Source organism: Grus americana, chromosome 4 (assembly GCF_028858705.1).
Source record: "Grus americana isolate bGruAme1 chromosome 4, bGruAme1.mat, whole genome shotgun sequence".
Classification (NCBI taxonomy): Eukaryota; Metazoa; Chordata; class Aves; order Gruiformes; family Gruidae; genus Grus; species Grus americana.
Window position 1 is genome coordinate 81,866,282 of NC_072855.1, and position 25,402 is coordinate 81,891,683.

At 46.0% G+C, this 25,402-nt stretch overlaps 2 protein-coding genes across 2 annotated transcripts; both read left to right on the forward strand.

Annotated features, from left to right (window-relative positions):
- The first annotated feature begins 6,578 nt into the window (after positions 1-6,578).
- LOC129205992 (alveolar macrophage chemotactic factor-like) lies at positions 6,579-8,592 on the forward strand. The gene is made up of 4 exons (XM_054824536.1): positions 6,579-6,729; positions 6,888-7,014; positions 7,094-7,177; positions 7,409-8,592. Exons 1-4 carry the CDS (start codon positions 6,672-6,674, stop codon positions 7,425-7,427), a joined length of 288 nt encoding a protein of 95 aa, XP_054680511.1. The 5' UTR covers positions 6,579-6,671; the 3' UTR covers positions 7,428-8,592.
- A 6,515-nt stretch (positions 8,593-15,107) lies between these two features.
- Positions 15,108-17,206, forward strand: LOC129206058 (growth-regulated alpha protein-like). Its single transcript, XM_054824683.1, has 4 exons — positions 15,108-15,233; positions 15,392-15,518; positions 15,598-15,681; positions 16,119-17,206. The coding sequence occupies exons 1-4, from the start codon at positions 15,176-15,178 to the stop codon at positions 16,135-16,137; spliced, it is 288 nt and encodes a 95-aa protein (XP_054680658.1). The 5' UTR covers positions 15,108-15,175; the 3' UTR covers positions 16,138-17,206.
- Positions 17,207-25,402: the final 8,196 nt, after the last annotated feature.

Here is a 25,402-nt window from a genome sequence, read left to right on the forward strand (position 1 = left end):
TTTCAGGAGCTGTGATGATCTCAAAGGTTTATCAGCTGAACAGCTAGGTGGGAGTGGAAGGAGTCATCCAATTGTAACCTTTATCCAGGGTCATGCCTGTTACTAAAGAGCCTGGAGGATCTTTCCTCTCAATTAGAGCAATTTGTTTCCCATTTTCAAAATGAAGCTCTTTTTGTCCTTGTGTGTTAGGGGTAAAATACTAGAACCAGTCCACCTACCACCACCCAGTCAATTTATGAGCTTTTTGAAATTGTTCTATGTCCAGGAATTGCACAAAGTAAGATCACAGTATGGCAGTAGCTACAATCCCATAAGCTATCTCAGAAAAGGTAAATTGGCATTTGAAACTGAAAAACAGAGAAATGATTACCAAACAACCTGATGTCAAAGCCAACCCTTTATATTTGCTAAGGTAACGCTTGAGTAATACAAACACATTCCTTTACAGCTATTAACAGTGTGTTGCTCATGCTTTCATTGCCACCGGTGAGCACAGGTAGAGGAAGACCTAAGGATTCCCGAATGTTAAAATTAGGTGACGATCCAGGAAGACGGGTAAGAAAATACTGATCACCATTTGCTGTAGCTAATTTTAAATGCAAATGTTAATATCGCAAAAGGTATTAAAGAAATGAGCGCACAGCAGCGTGTGATGTGTGCCACGATGCAGTTGGCAAAACTGAGTTGAGATCCTTCGTGACACAAGCTGAACAATGCGATGTTTGTGTTTCTTACATATTCAGGTATTATTCACAAGGGAATATGGACTGGAAACAGTTCAAAACTAGAGAAACACACAAGGAAATTCAAGAAAATAAAACATCTGATAGATGTAAAACATATTTTGCACAAAGTTGTAGCATGACATTGAAATTTGGCTACAACCTCCAGCAAATCTTCCCGGAGATTGAAAAGCCACAGTATTGGCTCTCTGAGAGCAGAGATGATTACATGTTTGTACCTCAGGACCGAGCTGCATCCGCAGGAGGAGTCACAGGTGCTAGGAACAGCACCCTGTCATAGCTAGTGAATACTATGAAACACAGTATTGGTATACAAAAAAAGGTAACCTAATAATAAAGGTAGGAGTGGATATCATAGAATCACAGACTGGTTTGGGCTGGAAGGAACCTCAAAGCCCATCTGGTTCCAACCCCCTGCCATGGGCAGGGACGCCCTCCACTAGCCCAGGTTGCCCAAAGCCCCATCCAGGCTGAACCACCCCAACTCTCTCAGCCTGAGGTCTCCATAGCAGAGGTGCTCCAGCCCTCGGATCGTCTCCGTGGCCTCCTCTGGACTCGCTCCAACAGCTCCATGTCTGGAGTACTGGGGGACGCAGTACTCGAGGTGGGGTCTCACGAGAGCAGAGTGCAGGGGGAGAATCCCCTCCCTCAACCTGCTGGTCACGCGGCTGGTGATGCAGCCCAGGACGCATCAGCAGTATATACCCTCTGACTGTAGACACTAGTAGGTAGCAGTGACTTGACATTTTTCTAGCGCTCTCTTACAAATCAGAACCTAATTCATTCCTAACCAAAGCACTGGAGGAAACACCTGACTCGTTAGGAAACGCTCTTGCCCCTTCAGTGATTGCCCATGTGAAATGGTTTCTAGGCGATTGTTAAAAAGTTGACCCAAGACTTATGTCTGGAATATATTCTCCAAACTCCCTTTTGTGCAGTTAGGAAAAGTCCTCACTTGTTGAAATGAAAGAGACGTTGTCTCTTGTTTAATTGTCTTTTAGTTTTTCTGGGTCTGGTGCCAGTGAATGCATGCTCTCACTACAGATGCCAAGCCAAATACCTGCTGTGGAACGCCAAGCAGCCAAAGTGTGCAACAAATGCAACGGAATCACTTCCTGCTTTTAATGAATTAACAGCTGGATAACACGAAGAAGATTAAGTCATGTGGCTAGGACTACTCTGTATGCATTTCCTTAGGGCCTGCCTAAGCTGGGACAGCTTTCTGTGCTCTGGTAACCCTGAGGCCCACGCTAAGGACACTGAGGGATTTCAGAGGATCTTCACACAGCAGCTCTGTCGTGGTTTAACCCGGCTGGCAGCCATTTGCTTACAACCTCCCCGCAGCGGGATGAGGGAGACAATCAAAAAGAAAAAGGTAAAACTTGTGGAGTAAGATAAAGTCAGTTTAATAGGAGAGAAAAGAATAACAATAACAGTAATAATAGACTATACAAAACAAGCGATGCGCAGCAGAAATGCTCACCACGCAGAGCCGATGCTCAGCTAGTTCCTGAGCCACGCCACCTCCCAGCCAACTCCCCCAGTTCTATACGGAGCATGATGCCATACGTTATGGAATATCCCTTTGGCCAGTCTGGGTCAGCTGTCCTGGCCGTGTGCCTTCCCAGCTTCTTGGGCACCCCCAGCCTTCTCCTTGGCAGGCCGGTACGAGAAGCTGAAAAAGTCCTTGACTGCTTGGCAACAACTAAATATTAGGGTGTTATCAACATTATTCTCATCCTGTATCCCAAACACAGCACTATACCTGCTGCTACAAAGAAAATTATCCCAGCAGAAACTAGGGCAAGCTCCTACCAAAGAACCTACGCAAGGTGGGTAACTTAAATGGTAACTTCAGCGAGGCGAATACAATCGCTTTGGTGAGTTTTGCCATAGCTATACTGACACCATCGCTCACGATAACCAATTTAAACCTAACTCAAGCACATCCGTACTGCCTGCAGCCAATGCATGACAGACTTCTTTATAATGAAAGAAATCTGGCAGCAGGCAGGGAAGAATTCAGCTTTCTAAATCCTGGCTGACGTGATACTATCTGTTCCCTGTCTTTTCCTTACTTGCAAAAGGAAAAGTGCCAAAGGTGGCAAGGGGAGCCGGAGGAAAGGCTAGAATCCAGGAGAGCTCAGCCTTGTTGCGGCTGTCATCTGGACTGAAGGGAGCCTACCCACATTCACACGGAAGGTAGCCAGAGGTGATCTGGAAGTCTGCAGGTACAAAGCCTTGCTCAGGCAGATGGTCCTGCCTTCTGAAATACTCCCAGAGATACCCATTTCCCTTGTGGCAGGCCTGCTTGCACGACTACTGCCTCACAGGACCAAGCTCTGTACTGCCTACTGCATCTCAGCATGTTCACGACCTCTCTGACTACCGCTCATCTCAGCACATGCCTCGGCCGGAGAGCTGACTGCTGAGTTTCACATGTTGCTGCTCCACGTCCAAAACAGCCTCACACTTCAGACCCCAGGAGACTTCTTCTGGAATTTCCTCAGCAGTAACCGCTGTGGAATGAGTCTGACAGTTCAGATATTGTGAACAGTCATCCAAGCATAAAACCGAGCACTGTCACGTAAACTGTCCTTACTCATGTGTACTGTCCAAGAACAACACGTAATCTGACTGTGTATGAGTGACAGCTTCTTACTCAACAGATCTGCTCCCCACATTGATTCAGAGCTGGATCTGCTAACGATCGTTTTAATGACCTGCACTGGATTATCTGTGCATCATCCTAACTGTTCATTGCCTCAGTTTGCTACAGCTGGGCAAATCCTTCTTCCTGGTAATATAGCATAAGCCTCAGTTTTGCTGTTCAGCTTGTGAGGGCTCTGTTTAGGAGAAAACTAGTTATGGACACACAGAGGTCTGTGAGGGTGGAATAGAGCACCTGATTCCCAGAGATTAAGGTATGCAAATAAAGTCGGCGTTCATTAGTGCTGTCCTGCAGAGAACATGGCACTTCCCTGGGGCAGCCACACCGGGAACTCACACTGCAATGCTGGTGGTGCTATAGCCTGGAGGGAACGGTGGCTCCATCCCTATGATCTCAAGGGATGCCAGGGAAATTTCTAACTTTTCTGCTTAGTGGTTGCCCCTAAGCACCTCTGGGCAATTGTCCATTCTTAACAGCTTTGGTTTTATGGTTTTCTTAAGGAATCTCTCTAGTTTTCAAGGAAAGCATGTCCCTGCTCTGCTGCCTTCAAAAAAACCATACACACTACTTAGCAGGGTCTACTACTACTATTACTACTTAGCCAAGTGAGTCAGGCTGCAAAAACAGAGCCTGGAAAAGCACTTCTGCTACAAAGTTTTGTCTCAAAGATGGAAGCTCAAGTTACACGATGCATCAGCTTTATGCACAATTTCATATACACGTCAAAGGAGAATTCATTTTCATTAAAAATAATAAATTAGTTTTCAACTAAAAAAAAAAAAAAGATGGCATATGACTCACGGGAAGGTAACAGGCCCAGATATAAAGACGTATGCTTCTTCCAATCTACTCAGTGTAACCGGACTCCCGCACAACCTCTACGTCCTCTAGTAGACTGCAGGTTCTCTCGGAACCTCTCCATTTCTCCCCAAGGCCGCATAAGCCGCACCACATTTCCCCAACGTTTTCCGTGTTCTAATCGCACCTAAAAAGCTGGACAAGAGGTAGCACAGGAGGTAGCCAACTCCAAGCTGCGCACTGGCTGCAAGCAGGAACATCTGGATTGGCCAGCTGGCAAGGTGGAAAGAGCACAGCTTGTGCTGCAGATTTTCAGTGGCAGTGATGGTCTGGCTCCTTCTCTTCCTCCATCCAACATTGACTCTCCACCAACCTGGACTAACTTGGTTGATATCCCTTGATAGCCCTTCATCAAATCTTTCTGAAGTTGGCCAAATGATATGAACTTTACTAGAAGGGTGAAATTGGGGAGGGGGGGCATGACAGAGCAGGACAGAGAGACATCTTGATCATGTAATTTCCTTTTAAGACCAAGCTACAAGCCAACAGCTTCCAAGGATATCGTTAACAAACTGGAATTGGAAAGGGGTGCAAATTAGTCATTAGACATTTCCTGATTACATGGCGTAATCGCCATTTGCTTATTACATACAATCTTCCCGCACAGCTGATCCCCTGAGAGACTAAGCCAGCAGCCATAAGAACGATCTGATCTGTAGACGACAAAGCTCAGGACTGAGAGTCTCTGTGTAGCGCTAGGTTGCCACCTGATTAAGCTCTCGCTGGGACTGATCCACATGCTGCATCCTACGTGTTTTTAGCCCTGACTTGGTTTTGTTTTCAGACAGTAAATCTTCTAATGGGATTACTGTACTGTGATCCTTGTAATTTCAAAAATAACCTTATTTCGCTTTACATCTTGTCCTGCCAGTACAGTTTTACCTACAATTAATTCCTGTTCTGTCCTGTTAATGTCATTATGATACATTGATTACTTGGCTTGTCTCTAAAAAAAGGTAAATATAATCTACATACTTTAGTTGCAAGAAGCTACCTCTGTGCTGACAGTCCTCTTATAAGGAAACAATGTCACCCCTGAAAATCAAGTCAAGCTAGTTCAAAAGAGTGACTATAACATGCTTGGTTTCAAGTCATTCTAATAATGAGTCATGAACAGATCTCTTCTTCACAAACCAGGAATATTTTACTGAAATCTGGCTGACTGATCTGATTTTGCACTAGTGCTTAAAGTTTCAGATGTATATTCTACAGCAAAGAAATATTTATTAAGTAAATAAAGATTAGAAAGTTGCAGGGGGAGGGAGATCTAAGAACACAATTGCAAATTTTAAATTCCTGCATAGCCATAAACATCTCATAAATCAAAGCAACATGTAACACATGGTACAAAAAAACTGACCTAGAAGCTTTAGGGATACACAAGGCATTCGAGTTGTTGGGGCAAGACACATGGCAGCCTGACCCAGGAGCAATTTGATTTGCTGAACTCCACTCATGTTTCTACCTGTGAAAGAGAGAAAAAGGATCGGCTGCAAAAAAAGGACGTGCAAAATCATATTTCATACTGAAAGTAATTACAAAAGAAAGTGCTTGACCATAATTGAACTAAACTTATGTGTAAATAAAGCTAAGAAAAAGTGCATCTAATTTGCTTTAAAGGCTCCCAGAAAACGGCTTTTTTGCTGCTTTCTAACAGAAGATAGCAAAATGCCTTGACAGTCATGAAGACAAAGAGAGTGACCCAGCTGTGCTGACTGGAATAGAAGGCTTGTATTAGTTGAGTGTAGGTATGGAAATTTGAGCATCTCCTAGTTGCAGGAAATACAGATTTGCAGTTTTCAAAAAGCAGGTGAAGAAAGGGGTGCACAGGGGAGCAACCCCACTGGATGATGGTGCATAGCTGCAAGGGGTTAGCCAGCACGGCAAGCTCTGGAGCCCAAACCCTCCTTCGGCTCAGCACCCTGCACCGACACTAAATGAAAGCAAACCGAGATCCCCCACGACAGAGCCGCAGCTCCTTCCAGAGAATGGAGTGAGTCTTCTCGAGGTTCCACGCAGACCCTGAGCGATCCTCGGGACTCTGCAGTGCATGCTTCCTCCTCCCCTATACCTGAAAGAGCCGCTGCACCGGGAGCCTCTCGGGGCAGGGAGCAGCCCCTCTTCTCTCCCTGCCCCGCTCCTCCAGCGCCCGAGATCCGGCGGTGGAAAGAGGCCAACGCGGCTTCCAGTCCGGCCCGGCCCGGCCGGCCCACCTGGCCCGAAGCAGAGGAGGTGGGGAGCCCAGCCAGGAACACCCCCCCACACACCTCCCCACACCCCCCCGGCTCCGCTCCGCGCCCGGGAAATTCCCCGACAGCTCCCGGCGGGGGATAAAAGCACCGGAGGACAACGGGGCCGCAGAGCCGGTTCCCGCAGCACCTCCGCCGCCAGCACTAGCCATGAGCCCGCACCTCCGCCTCGTCCTCCTCCTGGCCGCCGCCGCCGCTCTCTGCCGGGGTAAGCGGCTGCGGGCTCGCCCGGCAGGCCGAGCCGGGAGCACCCCGCCGTCCGCGGCCGGGTCCCGGCAGGGGTGCCCGGCGGGGGGGTCGGGTCGGGGCGAGGGGGGTCCGGGGTCCCCGGAGCCGGGGCTCAGGCGGCGTCTCCCCCCCTGCCAGGTGCGCCGCTGGCCGGGGAGCTGCGCTGCCGCTGCGTGCGGACCGTGTCCGAGGTGATCCCGCCGCGGCGCCTGGCCCGCGTGGAGTTCGTCGCCGAGGGGCCGCACTGCGCCGTGCCCGAGGTCATGTAAGTGCCCGGCCCCGGTCCTCACCCCGGCCCCGGTCCTCGCCCCGGCCCCGGCCTCACCCCCTCCCTCGCCCCGCAGAGCCACGACGAAGCACGGACAGACGGTCTGCCTGAGCCCCTCCGCACCCTGGGTCAAGCTCATCGTCACCAGGATCCTCAACAGGTACCTGCGGGGGCAGCGCGCCCCGCTCCGGGCGCCGCCGCGGGGGCGTCCCGGGAAGGAGCGGGGCGGCTGCCGCTGCGGCCCCGGCCGCAGCACACGCACAGAACCCCCCCCGCGTAAACCGAGGGGCGGCCCCTTTCACCTCCCCCGGACCCCGCTTCCATGCAAGCTAAAGGCCCGCGGTGACGGCAGGCAGCGCTGATCTCGGTCGTCTTGGCTTTTGGCTTTCAGCTCAGCACAGAAAAACTGACGGGGGAGAGAAACTCGCTGGAGGAGAGAAGACATGGAGCCTGAGGCTGCGGGGGCTTTCTTCTCCCGAATGCACTGCGTTTGAGCTCAGCCTATTTATTGAGGACTTTATTTAATGTAATGATACCTGATTGTATTTATTTAAATATTGCAAGTACTACGTAAGATGTATCTTTAATTTGGACATTGTCTGAAAAGCACAATTCCAAGTGCTGTACTAATCTACTGCTTTTAAAACCTTGCTTTTGGGGTGGTGCGCAGGAGAAAAGATACAGAGAGTATCCTGAATTCGTTCACAGGAAAAATGTGCCTGGGCTCCAGCATCAGCAAACCACTGATGAGGCTTCAGCATCAGCATGAAGTGTATTTCCATGCTACACACCTTTGTAAGGACTTAACTCACATAGAAACAGTTACTCTGCATAGCAGCTCAGTATACAGAAGGGAACTGCTGCCTCCCAAAACACATCTTAGTTTTGTTTTGCACATCGTACAGCTATGCGCCTGGGAAAAAACTTTCCCAGCTGCTGTGGGAAAGCCGTGCAGCCTGCCGTGCCAGAGCCAAAAGTTAACCCAGCAACGCAAGTTCACCAGCAACTTCTAGTTCCCTTCTCCTGCCAGAAGTCCTGGTGCGCGCAGCACTGCTTACCTTGTGGGTATGCATTTGGAGGGAGCTGGTGGCTTTTGCTCCTTGCAACCTTAGACACGTGATGTCTTTTTTTGTATGGCATAATGTCATAATTTAGATAAAGTTATATGTAAGTGAATGTGCTGTTGTGTTAGTGGATGTTTATTTATTCTAGTCCAAATTCCTTTGGGAATTCTGTGTATGCAGTTTCCTCTGCTCTTCATACTTCTGTCCAGCAGAAAATTAAAAAGAAGGGGGATCTAAACCACTTTCAAATACTAGTATTTAAATGTCATCATGGTGAGACCATATGATTTCTGTTCATCTACTCATTTTCCAAAATGCTGAAGAAACTCTCATAGTTATATATGTATAATTATTGTGTAGCGGTATTATCATACATCCATAATAACTGTAGTAAGTTCCTGTGAATCAAATGGAAGATTTTTTCTAATGTTTTTATTACTATGTATGTTTCCTAATTAAGATATTTTCCCTTGTTACTTACAGAGTTTTGCTTTTAAAAAATAAATATTTCTATACACTTGCCTGGTGTCTGTTAGCATAAGAGACAGATCATAGAATATCAAATCTTGCTGGTTTCGTTAATGGCTTGTATAAGCTGTGCCCATGGAGGTACTTTCACCACTGCAAAACTATACTTCTCAGCATTCCTTTGCCTTGCTGGGAGTTCTGGACTGAGAGCAGTAGGATCGAGCCTCTTTTGTTTGGTCCCATTTGCAGGGAAATGAAATCGTTCGGGAAGCTGAGGTGAAAAGCACCAGGGCTCCGTTTTCCTCCCTTCCATTTCACTGCAGTCACCTAGCAGCTGAAAACTGAGCTAGAGACAATAGGATGTGGAGCAACGAGACAACTCTTGCCCACACATCCCCCTAAATATTTGTGCCAGCTTCTGGCTCCTTTTGAAATGAGGAAAGGGACGGGTTTCCTAGGGCCAAATGGCGTAGACCTTTTCTTAGCAAGGTTACGAGAAAAAGTTGTACTCTTCCATCCTCTTGCTGTGCTTGAAATGATCTAGTGCTGCCACTTGGAGAGGCTGAGAGGAAACCCTCACCTTTTGGCAGACGCCTTGGAGGCCAAGGGCAGGGAGTGACTCTGACCTGGCTTAGGTTGAATGAAGCCAGCAAACTGCTGTCTGGGTGGCATGGAGGTCAGATAACAAAACTTCATTGCCGATAACTGATTGATGCTAGTTTAAATATGAAGCTGTGTGATTGTCTCGGGTTTCTCAAGCCAAGGAGGCTCTTCTTTCTGCCTACTGACACGCTTCTGGCATTTCACCTACTGCAAAGGAGCAACGCTATTCTCACAATGTATTTTTTTTAACACAGTCTCCACAAAAACGCAGCAGGAGGTGGTAGGCTGTGGGTAAAGCAAGGGTGATACTACCTATTTCAGCCCCGATTAGCCTGCTGCTAATTTGTTCCTCAGGCAAACTCTCTCCTAAGTAAATACTGGTCATGCCAACATTTGTGATGGCTTCATAAAGTTAATTCCCAGCTTCTGTGAAGAACACGACCAGGCTGGACGTTCTCTTTCATGAAAGGGAAATCCACCCTGCAGATTGCAATCGGAGTCATGCGGATGTACTACAGTATCTGTTGGTTGCAACACCTGACAGTGCCTTTCCCAGTTTATAGGGATTGCTGTGACTCAGCTGTGGAAGGCTTTTTTGTGGAAGAATGATCCCTTTGGTCCACACTTGCACAGTGTCTAGGACTGAGGCTCCTGTGCCTCTTTGGGACACACACGTGCTGCCTTAACACAAATCTGGCTGCAAGGCCATTGCTCCAAGGAAATTCTGTTGCTGCAATAGGGAAAGAAGGCACGATCCTTCCTTCCTTCTACTTACATCGGTCAAAAAAGGCTGAGGATCAGAAAGTTCACAACAGACAAGCCAAGTGGGCAGATTTCCAATGCTGTTTGGTGGGGCAAAGGGGAGATGTGGCTGCCTCAGCACTCCCTCTGTGACTTTTGGAATCCTCTGGCTACTGGGGCACTTGTAGGTGGCCGGAGGAGACTGTGAAGGACAAACTGAGGGAGAGCACAAGCTTGACAGTGATTCTCAACTCACTTTGAGAGTGGCAGCGGGATTTCAGCATTTTTGTGCTCATCTGAGCATCTTTCTTTTGACCTCCAGCCCCCATCTCCTCAGTACATGCATATTTAAAGAGGTCCAGGATGACTGGAAGTCCTTTTCACACTACCCCTGCCACATGGCTGTGGCTGCCACAGACAACATGGGGATCTTCTGTCTGTACAGCTATTTTGCAAATGTGATTACTTTATGTGGATGACCGCCTGGGAGTGGAAGAGTACTGAAATCGAGTTCCACACCTGTTTGGCAGCATCTAGCTTGGTTTTCTTAGTAAATAAAGTCTCTTATGTGGTGAAGCTGCCTTAATTGTTCTGCATTCCTCTGTTCCCCGGCAACTTTTGAGTGTTGGCCCTTTTCAAAGTATTAGGATCAAGGATACTCACTTTCTAGATGTTTTTGGAAAGTCTGCGGGTAGCTGTAGAAATTGCCATTGCGCTCACATCGAGGAAAAGACTGCACCGTAAGCACACAACACGCTTTCATAACATGCTAGAGAACCTAAGGCAGAGGGAGAAAGAGAAGTTACGAGTGTCTTAATTGGTGGAAGTTCTTGGTTGGATTGTGTACCTAATTAGACATCAGAGAATCCAATCGCAAAACTCAAGTCCATTGAAAAACAGTTTCGTCACTTCTGCTGCTTGTTTGCTCAAAGCGCCTTAATCATGCACTGCAGTAATCCTCACCTAGTGGGAGCAAGGCTCAGGTCTACCCTGTCAGTGTCAAGAGCTGGTTCGTGTTGCTGGGCCTTCATTCAATTTCCTAAAAATATCATCCATGCAGAGCGGCAGGATGAGCTGTGCAGATTGCACATTTTCCTTACGTTACGACATGCGTTCTTGTTCTCTTTGTGTCATGAGACAGACCTCTTGACACACTAACCTCATCACAGATAAATGCTTTTAAAGTTACTCCTTCTCCTTGGGCTTCCCTGATTCATACTCACTGGCATAAGAAAATTATCGGATCTGCCTCCCATTCTTATCCCTACTTCCAGGAGGCACCAGTGCAAGAGCAGAGCATACCTATGGCCTTTCATCACGCTAAAAGTGGCAGCAGACCAGTCAGTCTCTCTTATCTCTCACCAGTAACTAGTGACCAAGCGTGACCAACTGGTTGTGTCAATTGGCAAAGGGAGGGGAATCACCCCGTAGCCGGAAAAATCTGGCCAGGAGGTTGGGCTGATCCCGTTTGCAAAATTCAGCTAATTGCCCGGGGCATAATCCTTGAAATAGTTCATTCCTTTGGGATGATCCTGAATTATTTTCCTCTTAACTTTGTTGAGAGTCTATCTAAAAGTGACATTGTGGATCACGTACTCATAATTTCAGCTGCCTCCTAGCCACAGCCTTCACTGAAGATTATTGTATTGGCTTCAATACAAAGGAAAAGTTGCAGGATATTCTGAGCACCAGTGCAAACAGCACAAGGAGTTCTTGTTTCACAGGGACACAGATGGAATAAATGATGCTCATCTGACTTTTTATTGCCTTTTTTTCCTAAACCACGGTCCTGATAGTAGTGCTTTGGGTGTGCCCTGACAGAGCCAGATGTGTAGGGTTAGCCTAGCACAGCTTAAAGGGAAGTGACTGAGCAACGCTCCTGGGCACACGACACATTTTTTCGAGCCTTCGTACATCTCGAGTTTCCTCTCGCTCTGTTGGTATGGCGGGTATTTGCACAAGACTTTCCAAAACTCTAGCCTGGGCTAAAGGCCAGGCCAGATGTTCAGGAGTTCGATATGTCAGAGAATGAAGACATTCTGCCTCATCAATAATGTTCTTGTCAACGTCAAACAAAATGGTTAATTACATCACAGGAAAATGACTGAGCAAATAAGCTTCTCCATAAGCACTGCAGATGTTACACATTTGTCAACAAGCCACATTTGCTGATTGAAGAATATTTCCTTTTTGGCATGGTGAAGCAATCTCACATCTTCTTCACCTCTTTCTGCAGTGAGTTTCTGCTTCCCCGACACATCATTATTTCATTGTTATGAGCCGCTCAACGCTCAGGTCTCCCTTTAAAAGCAATATAACAGCTTATCTGCTGAATTAATGCTGAATCATGTTATAATTCACATCAAGACCAGTCGGTGGCAAATGAATGTATGTGAATGAATTTTTCCTAGCTGAAGAATGATAAACCACATCGCTTTGAAAAGCTGTGTCAGCACAGGGAGGCGGTGCTAGGTCCAGGAGAACGTGGGCGCATCGTTCGGTTGATTTTATGAGCCCTGAACAGATTAAGTTCCAAATCCCACAAACACCTGTCCTCCAGATTTTCCACAAGACTGTCCTACTAAAAAGATGGAAACTTTTCCAATTCACAAAAAGCATAGCTTTACTTGAAGGTAGCTTGTTTTTTTTAAGGGCTTCTCGTTTATTTGTTATGAAATCTCCCACTGGAGACAAGAAAGACTCAAAAGAGATTTTCCAGATGTTTGAGAATGCAGAGAAAAGTAATGTAGTTTCAGATCCTATTGCTGGAGCTGATAGTTTGAAACCCACGGGACAGAAGGCTCACTGAGGAGTTTCTCACTGTCTGGGGAATTTGTGGCTGCTGTTTTACCACTTGCATGTTTAACTGCCAAACTAACGTAATCACTGATATTGCTATATGTATCATTTAGCTCAGCCTATTCCTGGACATAAATTCCTGCTGAGCGATAAGGATAAGACTGAAGTAGTTACTCTACCGAAATATGCTCTGTTAATGCAGGTTTCTGTGTGACACAAGATGTTGGCCACTCTCTGATAGAGACATCCTTTTCCTCCATGAGATGGGCCCTTAACGTACCACCCGCAGCAATCTTCTAAGAGCTCGGCCACTGCTGCCCTCCGGGAATTGGCTCAAAAAAGGGGTAAAACGCAGGTCAACCCCAATTGTTCTTCTGTACCTATGTCTACTTAAAGTGACAACTGAAGTCAGCAATGAAAAACCGGCTTAATCCAAGTTGCCATTGACGTCAGTGCGACGGGGTCTTCACGTAACTAGTGAAGTCTTTACCCTGAAATCTAAGAACCAGGCTGCTGTGGAGCTAGTGCTTTCCAAAGCAGAAAGCCTGTTTGCACAGAACATTGCCACAAAAGAAAAACAAACAGAGAGCATAGGAAAGATTTCCCAAATAAACAAAAGCCAGCACATAATGCCATATCTTATAAACAGCCACAAGCCAGGAAATGTTAGCTTATACAGGAGGTGGGGTGGGGGGCTGAGGGAACCTGAAATATGGGGAGAAAAAAGTCAGAAAACAGTTCACAGGGACTATATGTCTGACATTTTAAAGCTCGTTCATGTCTTGATGATCCTTTTGCATCTGGCACACCTAGCGTATCGCTTCAGGTTCTACTCTGAATAGTTTTGTATTGGAGAAACAGGGTTCTGAACACAAAAATGTCATTTTTCCCTTGGCACCTTGTAGGGAAATTTCACAATAATAGGCAGGGTTGCAGCTGAGTTTTGGTGTTGTGGAGCAAGGACTAGCATCCAGGCTAGCATTTGACAGTCGGTGCTTACCTATTGAGCTAAAACCTGCCGTTCTTTCAGAACACTCATGAGCAAGGCAGAAGGATGTACAGATGGGTAGGAATTAGGTATTCGCTCCCTACCCTTTGGCAGACCGCGCGCGATGAGAGGCAGGCACTTTGGAGAGAAATACAAACCCCCACTGCCCTGAGATCTTCCCCTCCTGGTTACTTTAGCACTTCCATAACTTCCTGCAGGGTGGCAAAAGCAAGAAATAGTGAAGTGCCCCAAGGCTTACGGATCTGATGGACCTAGAGCCACAGAGGCAGCATTGGCAATGCCCAAATCAGTGAGTTCACACCCAGCTCCGAGAGGAGAAAAGTCAGCTGGTGAATGGCAAGGCAGTCAAATTGGTCAGCATGCAGGGAAATAAATACCTTTGTGAACACAACGTTACCTCTGTTCTCAGCTTCCCTCTTCCTGGGACTATTTTGCAATTAAGTATAGAGTTGATTTACAAGTTTGCAGATACTGCACTAACAAATCAGTCTGTGTTGTCATCTCCCCCTGGCCAAGTTAAAAGAAATGAGGTGTCCATTGCCTAATATCAAATTGATTCTTTTGCTCCCCAGACCAAGGAAAAAAAAAATAACACAATTATTACATCTTTGGAGAGATCTTAGGGGAAAATTGTAATCACTCTTCACTGCCCCAGAAAGCACAACAGCAGTCCAAAGCAAAGCTGGTGGACTGAAATAAAGCAATGCATGATTTCCAAAGACCGGGAAGAAATGGTGGGATGGCTGTGGCATCTCTGGACTGCACCTGCTGCCCAGAGACATCCCTGGATCCTCTGGTAAACTTTAAGCCTTGACATCTTTCCAGCCGGCTGGAGAGGGTCCCTACCACTCGCTGCTTTGCAAAACATTCAGGGCCCCTTGCTTTTCAGCTAACAACTAAATCCACAATGAAATTACTGTGTGCTTGGCAGAGAAACCCAGCTGCTAAAATGAAATGCGAACTTATCCCTAGATGCAGAAGACAAAGGATTTTATGTCTCAGTTTTCACTAGCATCTTTCAGGCTTACATACGTAAAGAAAACTTGGGCTGGGCTGAATTTAACCTCCAAAGTCTGGTGTCTAAACGACAGTCCGTTCCTGTAGGAGTTCCCGGCGCTGGCTCCCTGGCACTGCTGGGCTCCCGGGTAAGCGGAGCAGGCTGAACAGACACCTCCGGCCAGAAGCAGTGGGGCAGGGAGACTTGCCGGGGCACGGAGCCCGACCCCGCAGCCCGTCGGTGCAGGCTACCGGGTGTCATGCCGTGCCGTGCCGACTTGGAGGATCACAGGCAGGGAAGAAGGGGAAGACGGCGAGCAGTGGTCGCCCGAGGATGTGCAGGGAGGAGAGAAAGATGCGTGACGGCGTGTGAATCACGTTTCTCCTGCCCGACAGCTCCCGGCGGGGGATAAAAGCACCGGAGGACAACGGGGCCGCAGAGCCGGTTCCCGCAGCACCTCCGCCGCCAGCACTAGCCATGAGCCCGCACCTCCGCCTCGTCCTCCTCCTGGCCGCCGCCGCCGCTCTCTGCCGGGGTAAGCGGCTGCGGGCTCGCCCGGCAGGCCGAGCCGGGAGCACCCCGCCGTCCGCGGCCGGGTCCCGGCAGGGGTGCCCGGCGGGGGGGTCGGGTCGGGGCGAGGGGGGTCCGGGGTCCCCGGAGCCGGGGCTCAGGCGGCGTCTCCCCCCCTGCCAGGTGCGCCGCTGGCCGGGGAGCTGCGCTGCCGCTGCGTGCGGACCGTGTCCGAGGTGATCCCGCCGCGGCGCCTGGCCCGCGTGGAGTTCGTCGCCGAGGGGCCGCACTGCGCCGTGCCCGAGGTCATGTAAGTGCCCGGCCCCGGTCCTCACCCCGGCCCCGGTCCTCGCCCCGGCCCCGGCCTCACCCCCTCCCTCGCCCCGCAGAGCCACGACGAAGCACGGACAGACGGTCTGCCTGAGCCCCTCCGCACCCTGGGTCAAGCTCATCGTCACCAGGATCCTCAACAGGTACCTGCGGGGGCCGGGGCACCTATTGCTTTCCGCAAGGGGATGGGGACGTGCACCACGCTGCAGCCGACGCTCACGCGAGCCCTTTTGGAGGCCACGCTTAGCTTTGGGCTGGGTTTGAAACCAGCGTGGGTGTCGCAGGTATAACAAGCCACATTGTGCCATTGATTTCTAAGGGGAAATCTGTTTTGTTATGCCACAAGAACTGGCTTCTTTGTTGGGAAGAGAAAACCCTGTGGGTCAGGTAGAGTATCCACAGCAAATGCCCGATTAAATGCAAATCTAGCCACAGGACCGGGCCACCGTGGTCCACCATCACCATCAGGCATCTTTTCCAGAAGGCACAGCTCCTACGGGACCTACTGTCTGGGGCGTGCAAGAAGACTTAAGGAAAGATTTCCTGACTGGCTTTATAATTTGAATTCTGCCCGTTGCAGTTCACGTAACCAGCTCTGAGGGGAGAAACATCTCCAAACGAAGCTACCTGTGTTTGCCAGAAGGTACTGGGAAATGGATGCTGGAAGAAGATAACAGCCCGACTGTAGTTTTGATGAGTTTGTAGACCAGCTGTGCTATGTTCGATCCCTCTAAGAGTCTCCCCTCCCCTCATATTTATTATTGCCTATTCCTACGCATGTACTTATTGACTGAGCTGCAGTGATTGAATCCGTTTGATAAGACAGCATAGGCTTTGCTAGGCACCTCTCGGCAACCTCGCTGCAGTTCTCACAATTCGAGTAGCCCCACCTTTGTGCAAACTCCTTCTCTCCAAATACTATTTGCCAACAAGTTCTTATAAATAGCATTAATATCCGAAAAGAAGACGGGTGCATTGTGGGGATCGTTGTGCAAATGTCTGCAGATAATGTGATTCACAGATGTTTGAGTGGACAGTGTTGATGATCGTGGGTAGTCCTTCCATTAGGAATAACGAGATCGCGAAGTTGGAGTGCTCTCGCCTGGCACTTAGAGTTTTAGTGCCCGTTCGGGATTACACGGGAGTAAAAACCGATTGAAGCAAGGGCAGTACTGTGCTGCTGTGCTCGATTTGCTGCCTCAGGTGCCTAAATGAGCCTTGGGCTCAGCATGTTTTGCTAAATCTTCTTTCCCCGCTGTAACTTACGAGCATTTAGTGTAGAATGCCTAGGATCTTTTTGCACAAGATACTGCGCAATGAAATTACGGAAGCTTGCTCCTGAAGTCTCACTCTATTCAATACTCATGACAGTTTAAGAATTTCCATGAAATTGTGGGGTTTCATGCCGAGATTATTTTGGTTTCTAAGAAGATAATGTTAGGGTTGGTTTGTTTTTTTCTTTTTGAATGAGTTTACATTTAATTATTTGGTATTTATACACAAGGTGTAAAGGAACAATAAATGTTCTGAAGAGGCTTAGATATTTTATGTCTACTTGTATGACATACTGTCATGATTCATGCAGAATAAGTAATTTTCCTTATTCTGCTTTGGAGAAATGTATTTATGTAAAAAGGCGGATTTATCGTGAAATGCTAATGTAATGAAATACAATGCAATAAAAATATTTTCTTGTTGAAAAATATACTGGGGGTTTTTTTGTGAATTCCATGCCAAGGTGGACCTGTGTACTTGCGTCAGTTCGCCTAGCTGGGAGGCAGGGAGGCAGTAACCTCTGTGCGTGCCCAGGGGTTCCCGGGCACACCTGCCGTCCAGCTCTCTCTGAAGTGTGGGGGACACTTTGCAAACGTGCTTTTAGATTCAGAGGCACATTATTTAAAGCCTTCGGTCGGAGTTGCCGATGCGAAGAGAGATGAACCCCATCGGGTTGGATGTATTGAATGCAAGTAAGCCCCTGCAATCTGCAGGAACTTGTTTTCTGGTCTCACTTAAAGTGGGGCTGTGTTTTAAGTTAAACATGTTTTGCTGGGCGGGAAGGAGCAGCAGCATCTGCTGCGGTAAGAAACCGTGACAGTGTACAGCACTAAATTTGTTTCCAGAAAAAGAAATGGTTCAGGTCCCAGCTGTGACAAGGAGCCCTGACACCTTTCAAAGCAAAGAATCTCCACCTCTGGATTCTGTTTTCCTGCCCATTTCTAGTGCAAACAATATCTTCAATGACTAGGTACATAGTACTTATTTAGTGACAGAAAAAATCGATTGCCATTTGCTCGTGAAATTCAATAGAACCTTATCTGAAGGTATAACCATATCCTGGCCTTGTTGACACGACTAAGAGTCATACAGTGTTCTCCTGTGACACCTGAAGAAAGCTAGCTTATCCTCCTAACATAGTCCAGCTTTTCTTTGAGAGAAATCCTTGGAAAGCAAATTCATATGAACAGGGGTTGTCTTTGTTCCTTATTTCTTCCTCTTTACCTAGCAAGTAACTGGATGTTACTTTTTCGAGTTGTGGACACAGAGAAAAATCTTACTGAATTTTGAAAACTCTTGATGTATAAAGTAGCTTTTCTCTCTGTAATGCCAGAATTTTAAAGTCCAATATTTAGGCTGTTGTGGTTAGGAGAAGTGTTACATTACTCAGAAAGGGAGAATTTTTTTTTTAATTTTTTTTTTTTTTGAGTGATACGGTCGTCTTGCTCCTAAAGGAAAAAAAGTCTTACTATATTAAAAACCTTTCCAGGGAAAAGAATTTATTTTGCCTGACTTATCCATCAGATGAGTGCAGAAATTTAGAGTAGTAAAGGGCTAAAAGGATGTCCTGCATCTGAGAAAAACAATGAATCCAATTATGCTACTTTGCAAATATTAGAGACGAAATTAGGGGAGAGAGTAAGCTGGACAAAGAGCTACATGCCAAAAAGCAGCGGAGAATGGGAGGGGTTCCTTACAGAGATTAATATAATTAAATAAATAAAGCATCTATCAAAGGGTGGATTTTACAATATGACAACTATATATATAAATATATATACATGCACGCATCTACTTAGATCAACTGCGTATTATGAAATCACAAAATGACTCAAATGATAGATATTCTATACCCAACTGGCTATTCCGCTGGGTCATAATGTGAACTACCTGAAAGCTGAAAGCATTGAAACGACCAGTGTTACTGGTTCAGTCATAGGCTGAAATCTGGCTGTAAGGAAAACCAGCAGCTTCCAAATGACTGCGATACTATTTGTCAGACAAAAATATTCAGAGCTTTCCCCCCCATAGTCAACATTGCTAATTGAGGTGGAGCGATTATTTACTGTCTTCCCAAGAACATTTTCCTTCTGAAAATTTATAGACTGTTTCCTCTTTGCATTTTTCAACCTTTTGCCCTCTTTTAGACTCTATTTCCGTTTTTATTAGCAAGAAAAAGAGAAACTTCGCTCTTTTTCCTCTCCGTGGGAGTCCTGTTTCCTATGGGTGTAGGTCCCCGAGCCCTTTGGCACCTAAGCCAGAGGTTCCCCTTGCAGTCACCCTGCCTGAGAGGCACCTGTGCATTGAGGAGTCAGCGATCCCCCCCAACTGAGCTAACTGTGCTGTGCCGCACGTACGGCTTGGCCCTCGGGCCGTACCACGCCCACCCCTTGGCTGCAGGGTGAATTTAGCTGGCTCATTGTAACGGAGAGGTCTGCAGGCAGCTCCCACTCGATGCTGTGATTAGGTACATCTCCTTGCCCTTCTTTAAAACTGCAGCAACAAATTCTCGTGCGAACATTCTTCTTATCTGAAGGAGACATTGTTGAGTTGCTTTCTTTTTAGAAAATCCTCAAAAGAGCTTGAATGACCCTCAGTGGGATAATCTTTCTGCAGTCAGGATCTGCACAGAAAGCTGTGCCCTGACTGGACCTCTGTTTGATACCGCACAACTTAGGGTTGCCAGCATCGGAAGGGATGGAAGACTATCTTTACCGTCCTCTTCTTTTGTATAGTGAGACCTGTAATAAATGGCATTTCAGGCAATACTTGACAGAGGAAAAAAAAGAGCCTGACTGCCTATGCTAGCCAACTTGCTTCTACCACACAGGCAATGTCAGCTCTACTGCAGACATGCAGAAAAAAGGTGTTTCATACAATGAGCCCTCACTGCTCTAGGCAGTTTCTGATGAGGCTCATCCAGACGCTGAAGCAAGTCTACTGGGTTTCCCCCTTCTCCAAGCAGAGCAAAAAGTTCCCAGAAAGGAAGCACAATGACAAATGACCTCAGCCCTCTTCTGCCTCACCTCTAGCCACGCCGTGTTGGGCTGCGGAACCAGAGTTGCACTTGGCTTCTCCTCCCCTCCTACCTCTATCATCCAGCTCTTTTTCAATCACCCTAACTCTACCGCATAAATGGGTGCCTCTTTCCAAGACAGGACCAATGCAGTTCACGTTTCCAGGGGAGCCCGTTATTATGCTGAAACCACAAGTCTACCCTCCCGATCATGCCATTGATGCCATTTGTCACTATATGCCTGGAGCCCCGCCTGTTGGTTTTGCAGAGGTTTTTCCTGTTCATTGAGGAATTCCACAGGATACTCCTCTGCTGGTCTAGAGCACAAGTCTCTTGCCAGTCCCAGAATTTATGCCTTGCCTTGCACTCTAGTTGTTCTCCTTTAAGGACAAGCTTAAGATTATAAATTTTCAGGTGGCGGTAACAAGCCCATTGGGCTGCGGGTACCCAACCAGGAGGTGCGGGTTCCTCCACCGATTACAAAACTGCAGATATTACAATGTCACCGAAGCATTTAGATATAGCAGAGCAGCACTGCAGTTGCTGCCTGCCGAGAATGCAAAACCATGCGCCTCCACGCTATTTACAAAGCACTGAACTCTATGCAAATTAACATACGGAGCAAAGCTGAAAGGTTATTTTGCAGGAAGTGTTAGCACCTTCTTAGAAAGACATATATACAGATACACAGAGATCAAGTCTTTTATCCCGGTCCTTGGAGTAACCGATGATACTTTTCTACCGTGAACTATTCGCTTCACAAAACCCCCAAAGCTTTCCATTGCTTTATGAAATAACCTCAGTCGTGAAAATAATCTTAGCACTACAGTTCTAAGTGGCCAGCTTTACTGAATGTTTTTGGAAGCAAATGCTTTTCTAAATACATACATTAGAAAAAACATTCTTACTTGTACGTTTGAGTTAATAATCCAAAATACTTGTAACAAGATACTTTTTAACATTTTTACCTATTTTTCTAAAATTAGCAACATTTTAGTCATTCCATGAAATGACCAATTTCACAATATGCAAATACACACACAAACCCACAAACATCTGTTCATTTTGTGAGCTACCACTAACTTGCATAACAACGCAAAATGGTTCTGTATCATCGACTGGATAGAGTGCCTCCGTCTCAGGAATGCTTTCTGAATTCAATATTTTAGGTCCCATGCGGGTCTGAAGATGCAGCAGAGTTTCAGTGCACCATAAGAAGGCACACAGAGCAGTCATGGATAGCAAGACTGTAATCTCCCTCCTGATTCTCTCTTTTATGAGCAACTTGTCCTTGCTTCTTGTTGATACTGTCCTCAAAGTACCGAATCTCCTCTTTCAAATATATTCTGCAGTTCAGCCATCAGGAATGTCAAGCTGAAGATGCAGCTTGCATTAGTAGGAAAAAGGGACAAATGTGAGAGTTGTGATTGTGCATTTTAACCTGTGATAGCTGACTTGAAAACAGGAAGATATCCCAGTGTCAGCAGTGGGTGGAGCTGGGAAAGCCCTGGGCTTCACGGCTTGTGAGCTTGGATGAATTCGTCATCTCTGCAGTGCTCTGTGATCAATCTCTAAAGACGGGATAATTTATTTATTTATTTATTTATTTATTTTCTTCACTAGGGCAACATGGGTCTGGAAGAACTGTCAGGCAACAGCAAATTCACCCAAGGACTTGGGTCCTGTACCATGTGTGGCATAATATAATCAAATTCCATCCGAAAGGTTGCTGGGTTTCTTGCTCCTAGTACTTACCCAGAGTTGCTGCCTCAGAGGCCCCCACACCTTTCCTAGCATCTTGATAAAGCTAAATACGTTCATGTCTTTTTCACACCAGGTACCAGTGTAGGATTTTAGCCCAAACAGGTTTCACGTCCAGGCTGTATTCACGGGGAGCAGCCGTCTGCCTCTTCAGCTAGCTTTTTCTTCCTCTCACAAGAGAGGACCACCACACTTCCAGTAGCCTTTCATTGCACTTGATGTTGCAGGATGCCAAAATAATTGTAGTAGTAATGGGAACTTATAAATTGTTATCTGTACAAAGTCTGCAGATCATAAATGCCCTGTTCTTGCTCAGTGAAGGTACTACCTCAAACCCATGAATAGCAATCCATCTATACCTTGAGGCATGAACTTTTTATCCCTCCTGCTTTCTCTAATTAATATTTTCATTGTTAGTTTGGCTCAGTTGCCGACGTTACAAGCTTCCCTTTCCTCACAGAGATGATGCTGGCAGCGGAGCTGCAGTATCACTGCATCCAGACTGTCACAGGATTAATGTTGCCAAAGCACCTGGCCAACGTAGAAATCGTTCCTAAGGGCCCACGCTGCAATGTTATGAAAATGATGTAAGTCAGCAGGCAAGAGAAGGTATGGCTTATGAATGCCGAAGAGTTGGCAGCCCTTAAGTTTATAATCCTAAGCCTTGTCTGCGTCCTCCTCTGACCTACTCAGGTGCCAATATTAACTAAAGTGAAATGTTCATTCCACTGCAGCGCAACGCTGAAGAACAGCCAGCAAATCTGTTTAGATCCCCAGGCCAAATGGGTGAAGAAGATAATTAACAGGATTCTACACAGGTAACTGCCAGATTTACCTAGTAACTGGAATTATTCCACCAAAGGGCATATTTTCTCCAGTGTAAACATCACCGTGTGTGCAATCTTCAGCGCTCTTTCTCGGAGACCCACTGAATAGTGCCGGAGGACTTGATTTAATTGATCTTTGGACAAGGCAGAAACCAGACCTACTTGACATATCTCAGTAATTTAAAACAAACAAACTGTTACGAGTCATACTTTTCAAGCAAGTATATTGATCGAGGGTTCCTCAGGGCTGCGTTCGGCTCCACATTGCCAAGGGCAACGTTTGGGCTTTCTGGAGGAACAGTCTGGGAAGCAACACAGAAGTGTCATTTAGCGCTGCCCTGTGCCAACTGGTCTGCCCAAGAGACGAGGTGATCATTAGGACAAGCTTCTCTTCTGTCTGTGGGTGGGTGCATCTCCTCCGAGTCAAATTACACACGACAGCTATCAGGGCAAACTTGTTCTCCCTAGTGCAAATTAAACAAACATTCAACTAAAAAGAAACAAAAAAGAAAACAATTCTCTTATTTCCCACTAAAAGCGAATCTGGTTTTGTCCAGTTGCAATGTTTGTAAATTAATCATCTCGCTGTTTTGTGCCTGCTGTCCTTCATTACAATATCTGTATTACAATTCATCCAAGAAACGGCATCAGTAAAGGAAACAGAGATGTCTCTGCAAGCAAGAGAGCTGCATAGAAATGCAATTAGCCTTTAAGTGTCTCCAGGGTCAGGGTGTTCATAATTTCACTCTAGCTTTTTCTATCCTCACTGCTCTCCATGCGCAGACTGTTCATCCGCAGAAGGAAACTGCTGGGCTCAATAGGCTGTCACAACACTAGCAGACTCTCGTATTTTATGGCAAAATGTTACACGGTGCTTAACTGCAGAGGCATTTAAAGCAAAATCCTAACCAAATTCTAGCCTTGCATTGGTCGGCTAGAGACACCTGCACAGGGTTAGCAATGCCGAGGATTTGGCATTCGCTGAACTGGTAGTTATACCAAATCATCTCTGAGCTTCATTCTGAAGGGCTATGAAGTACAGTTTTGTCTAGTTTATGAGAGCTGTAGTTTTCAAAGTAAAGAAATATTAACCAAAAGAGATTCTTACTGAAAGAAAAAATAAATAAATAAAAAGGAAAACAAAGGGAAGAAAGGAATTCTTTGATATCAGTAAAAACCTTGCTTAGAGACAATATGGTCAATGAAGTGAAACAAATGCTGTAAGATTTCAGTGTTTAAAAACTGCTTTTTGGTCTTATGCATATTAAATATACCTCTAGCCTTAAAACAGCAGAGTGACAGTAATCCTGGTTTTGTCACCAAGCTATCCATATAACGAGGACTCTTCCATAAAAAAAGTTTTTGAAGTTTGAAGCAATCAATTCAACTTCTCATAAATGAAATGTGAAGAAAATGTGTGTGAAATATCTTTAATGTTTTCAAACACGCTCAGAGTTTTGCCACCTGCAAACCATTGTGAGGGTTTATTCATAGTGCACCAGGGGCTGAAAAGTAACTAAAAATTTCCAGTAACTACAAAACTGTAGGTCATACTCTGAATTGCTATACCTGTTTTTACAAGAAAATAAACTAGATTTCAAATTTATTTTCAGTAATGACTGTTTTGCTAAAATAAATTTCCTTTTCCCTTTAAATAACATGTTTGAATATTACCTTGTTTTCAAAATTAAAAGTGCTAGTTCCCGCTATGAACACAGGCGCATTTTTCCTTCTTATGTATGCAAGAGATCATGACATCGTCGTTGAATGCTAACACTGCAGGCCTCCAAACACATGTGAGAGATGATGTCTCAGCTGCATAGCATGAGAGGCTGTTTAAGGACTACCTGGCTACTTAATAAATGCGAGAACAAACCAAACGAAACCAAACCAGATTTGCCCTTAAGACCTTACACTTAGAGGTAACTGAAAAAGTATTTTCTGCAAGAAGAATTTTCTTCCAAATATATTGAAAAAGATGCTGATCTAGTCAATTAATTAGAAACAAAACTGTTAATCTTTTTGTCAGTGCTTGGATTAAAAGAATATTTCTTTTGGCTTTAACTGAAATAAGGTAGCTTTTTTGATCATTTTACTTTGCGAAGAGCACGCTCATACCGAGCTGGTATTGGGAGCGCACATGCACATTGCGCTAGGAGTTGATAACGAAAAATGTCTGATAAACGCAGTTTTTCTCTCTATGCTAAACCCAAAATTGCTATCTCAGATTCCAATTTTTGTCTCTGTAGACAGCCAGTGACTGCACTGACACAGAGGATTAATACCACATAAATAGGATGCAGAAAAACAGTAAATGAATCTCCTTCCAAGCCTCTAGGAAACAAAAATGCACCTGCTAGCCAAATGTCACTGCCCCCCTCTGGGGTATCATCTTAAAAAGATTTAAGGTTCCTGCCCTCACATCTGCCATTGCAAAAATTATTGCAGAAACATTACTCCTCAAACACCTAACAAGTTCTTCTAACTAACTTCCAATCTATCTTTGCCCAGAATTAATTCTACTCTCTTGGCCTTTTTTCACCGCAGTCCCTTTGCATAAATAGGTCTTTCCTTCCTTCCCCAACGATGACTCTGTAAAAAGCCCCTACAGTACTTTTCAACAGTGTAACCCCCTTATCTCTTTGCAGAAAGAATATAAATACGTCAGTCTTCTAATCATCCTCATAGTTGTTCTCTTCTTTGATTCAAGTTTATCTTTCTCAAACATAAACAATCATCTTTCTGGTAAAATACTGATCTTGTCACGAAATGATGATACCTAAATTCAAACCCACGGACTGTTATGGTTGCTTGCATGGCAGTTTAATTGCACTGCAGAAGGTTGTCCAGAGATCAGCGTGGATTTCATCAGAGGCAGCAGTGACGGCCCTTTTATCATCAGGCACGCATCGCATTACGGATGAGAAAAGGCACAAGCCGAACCACCCAAACAGTTTTGGACTATCCAAGTTTCCAAGGCCATGG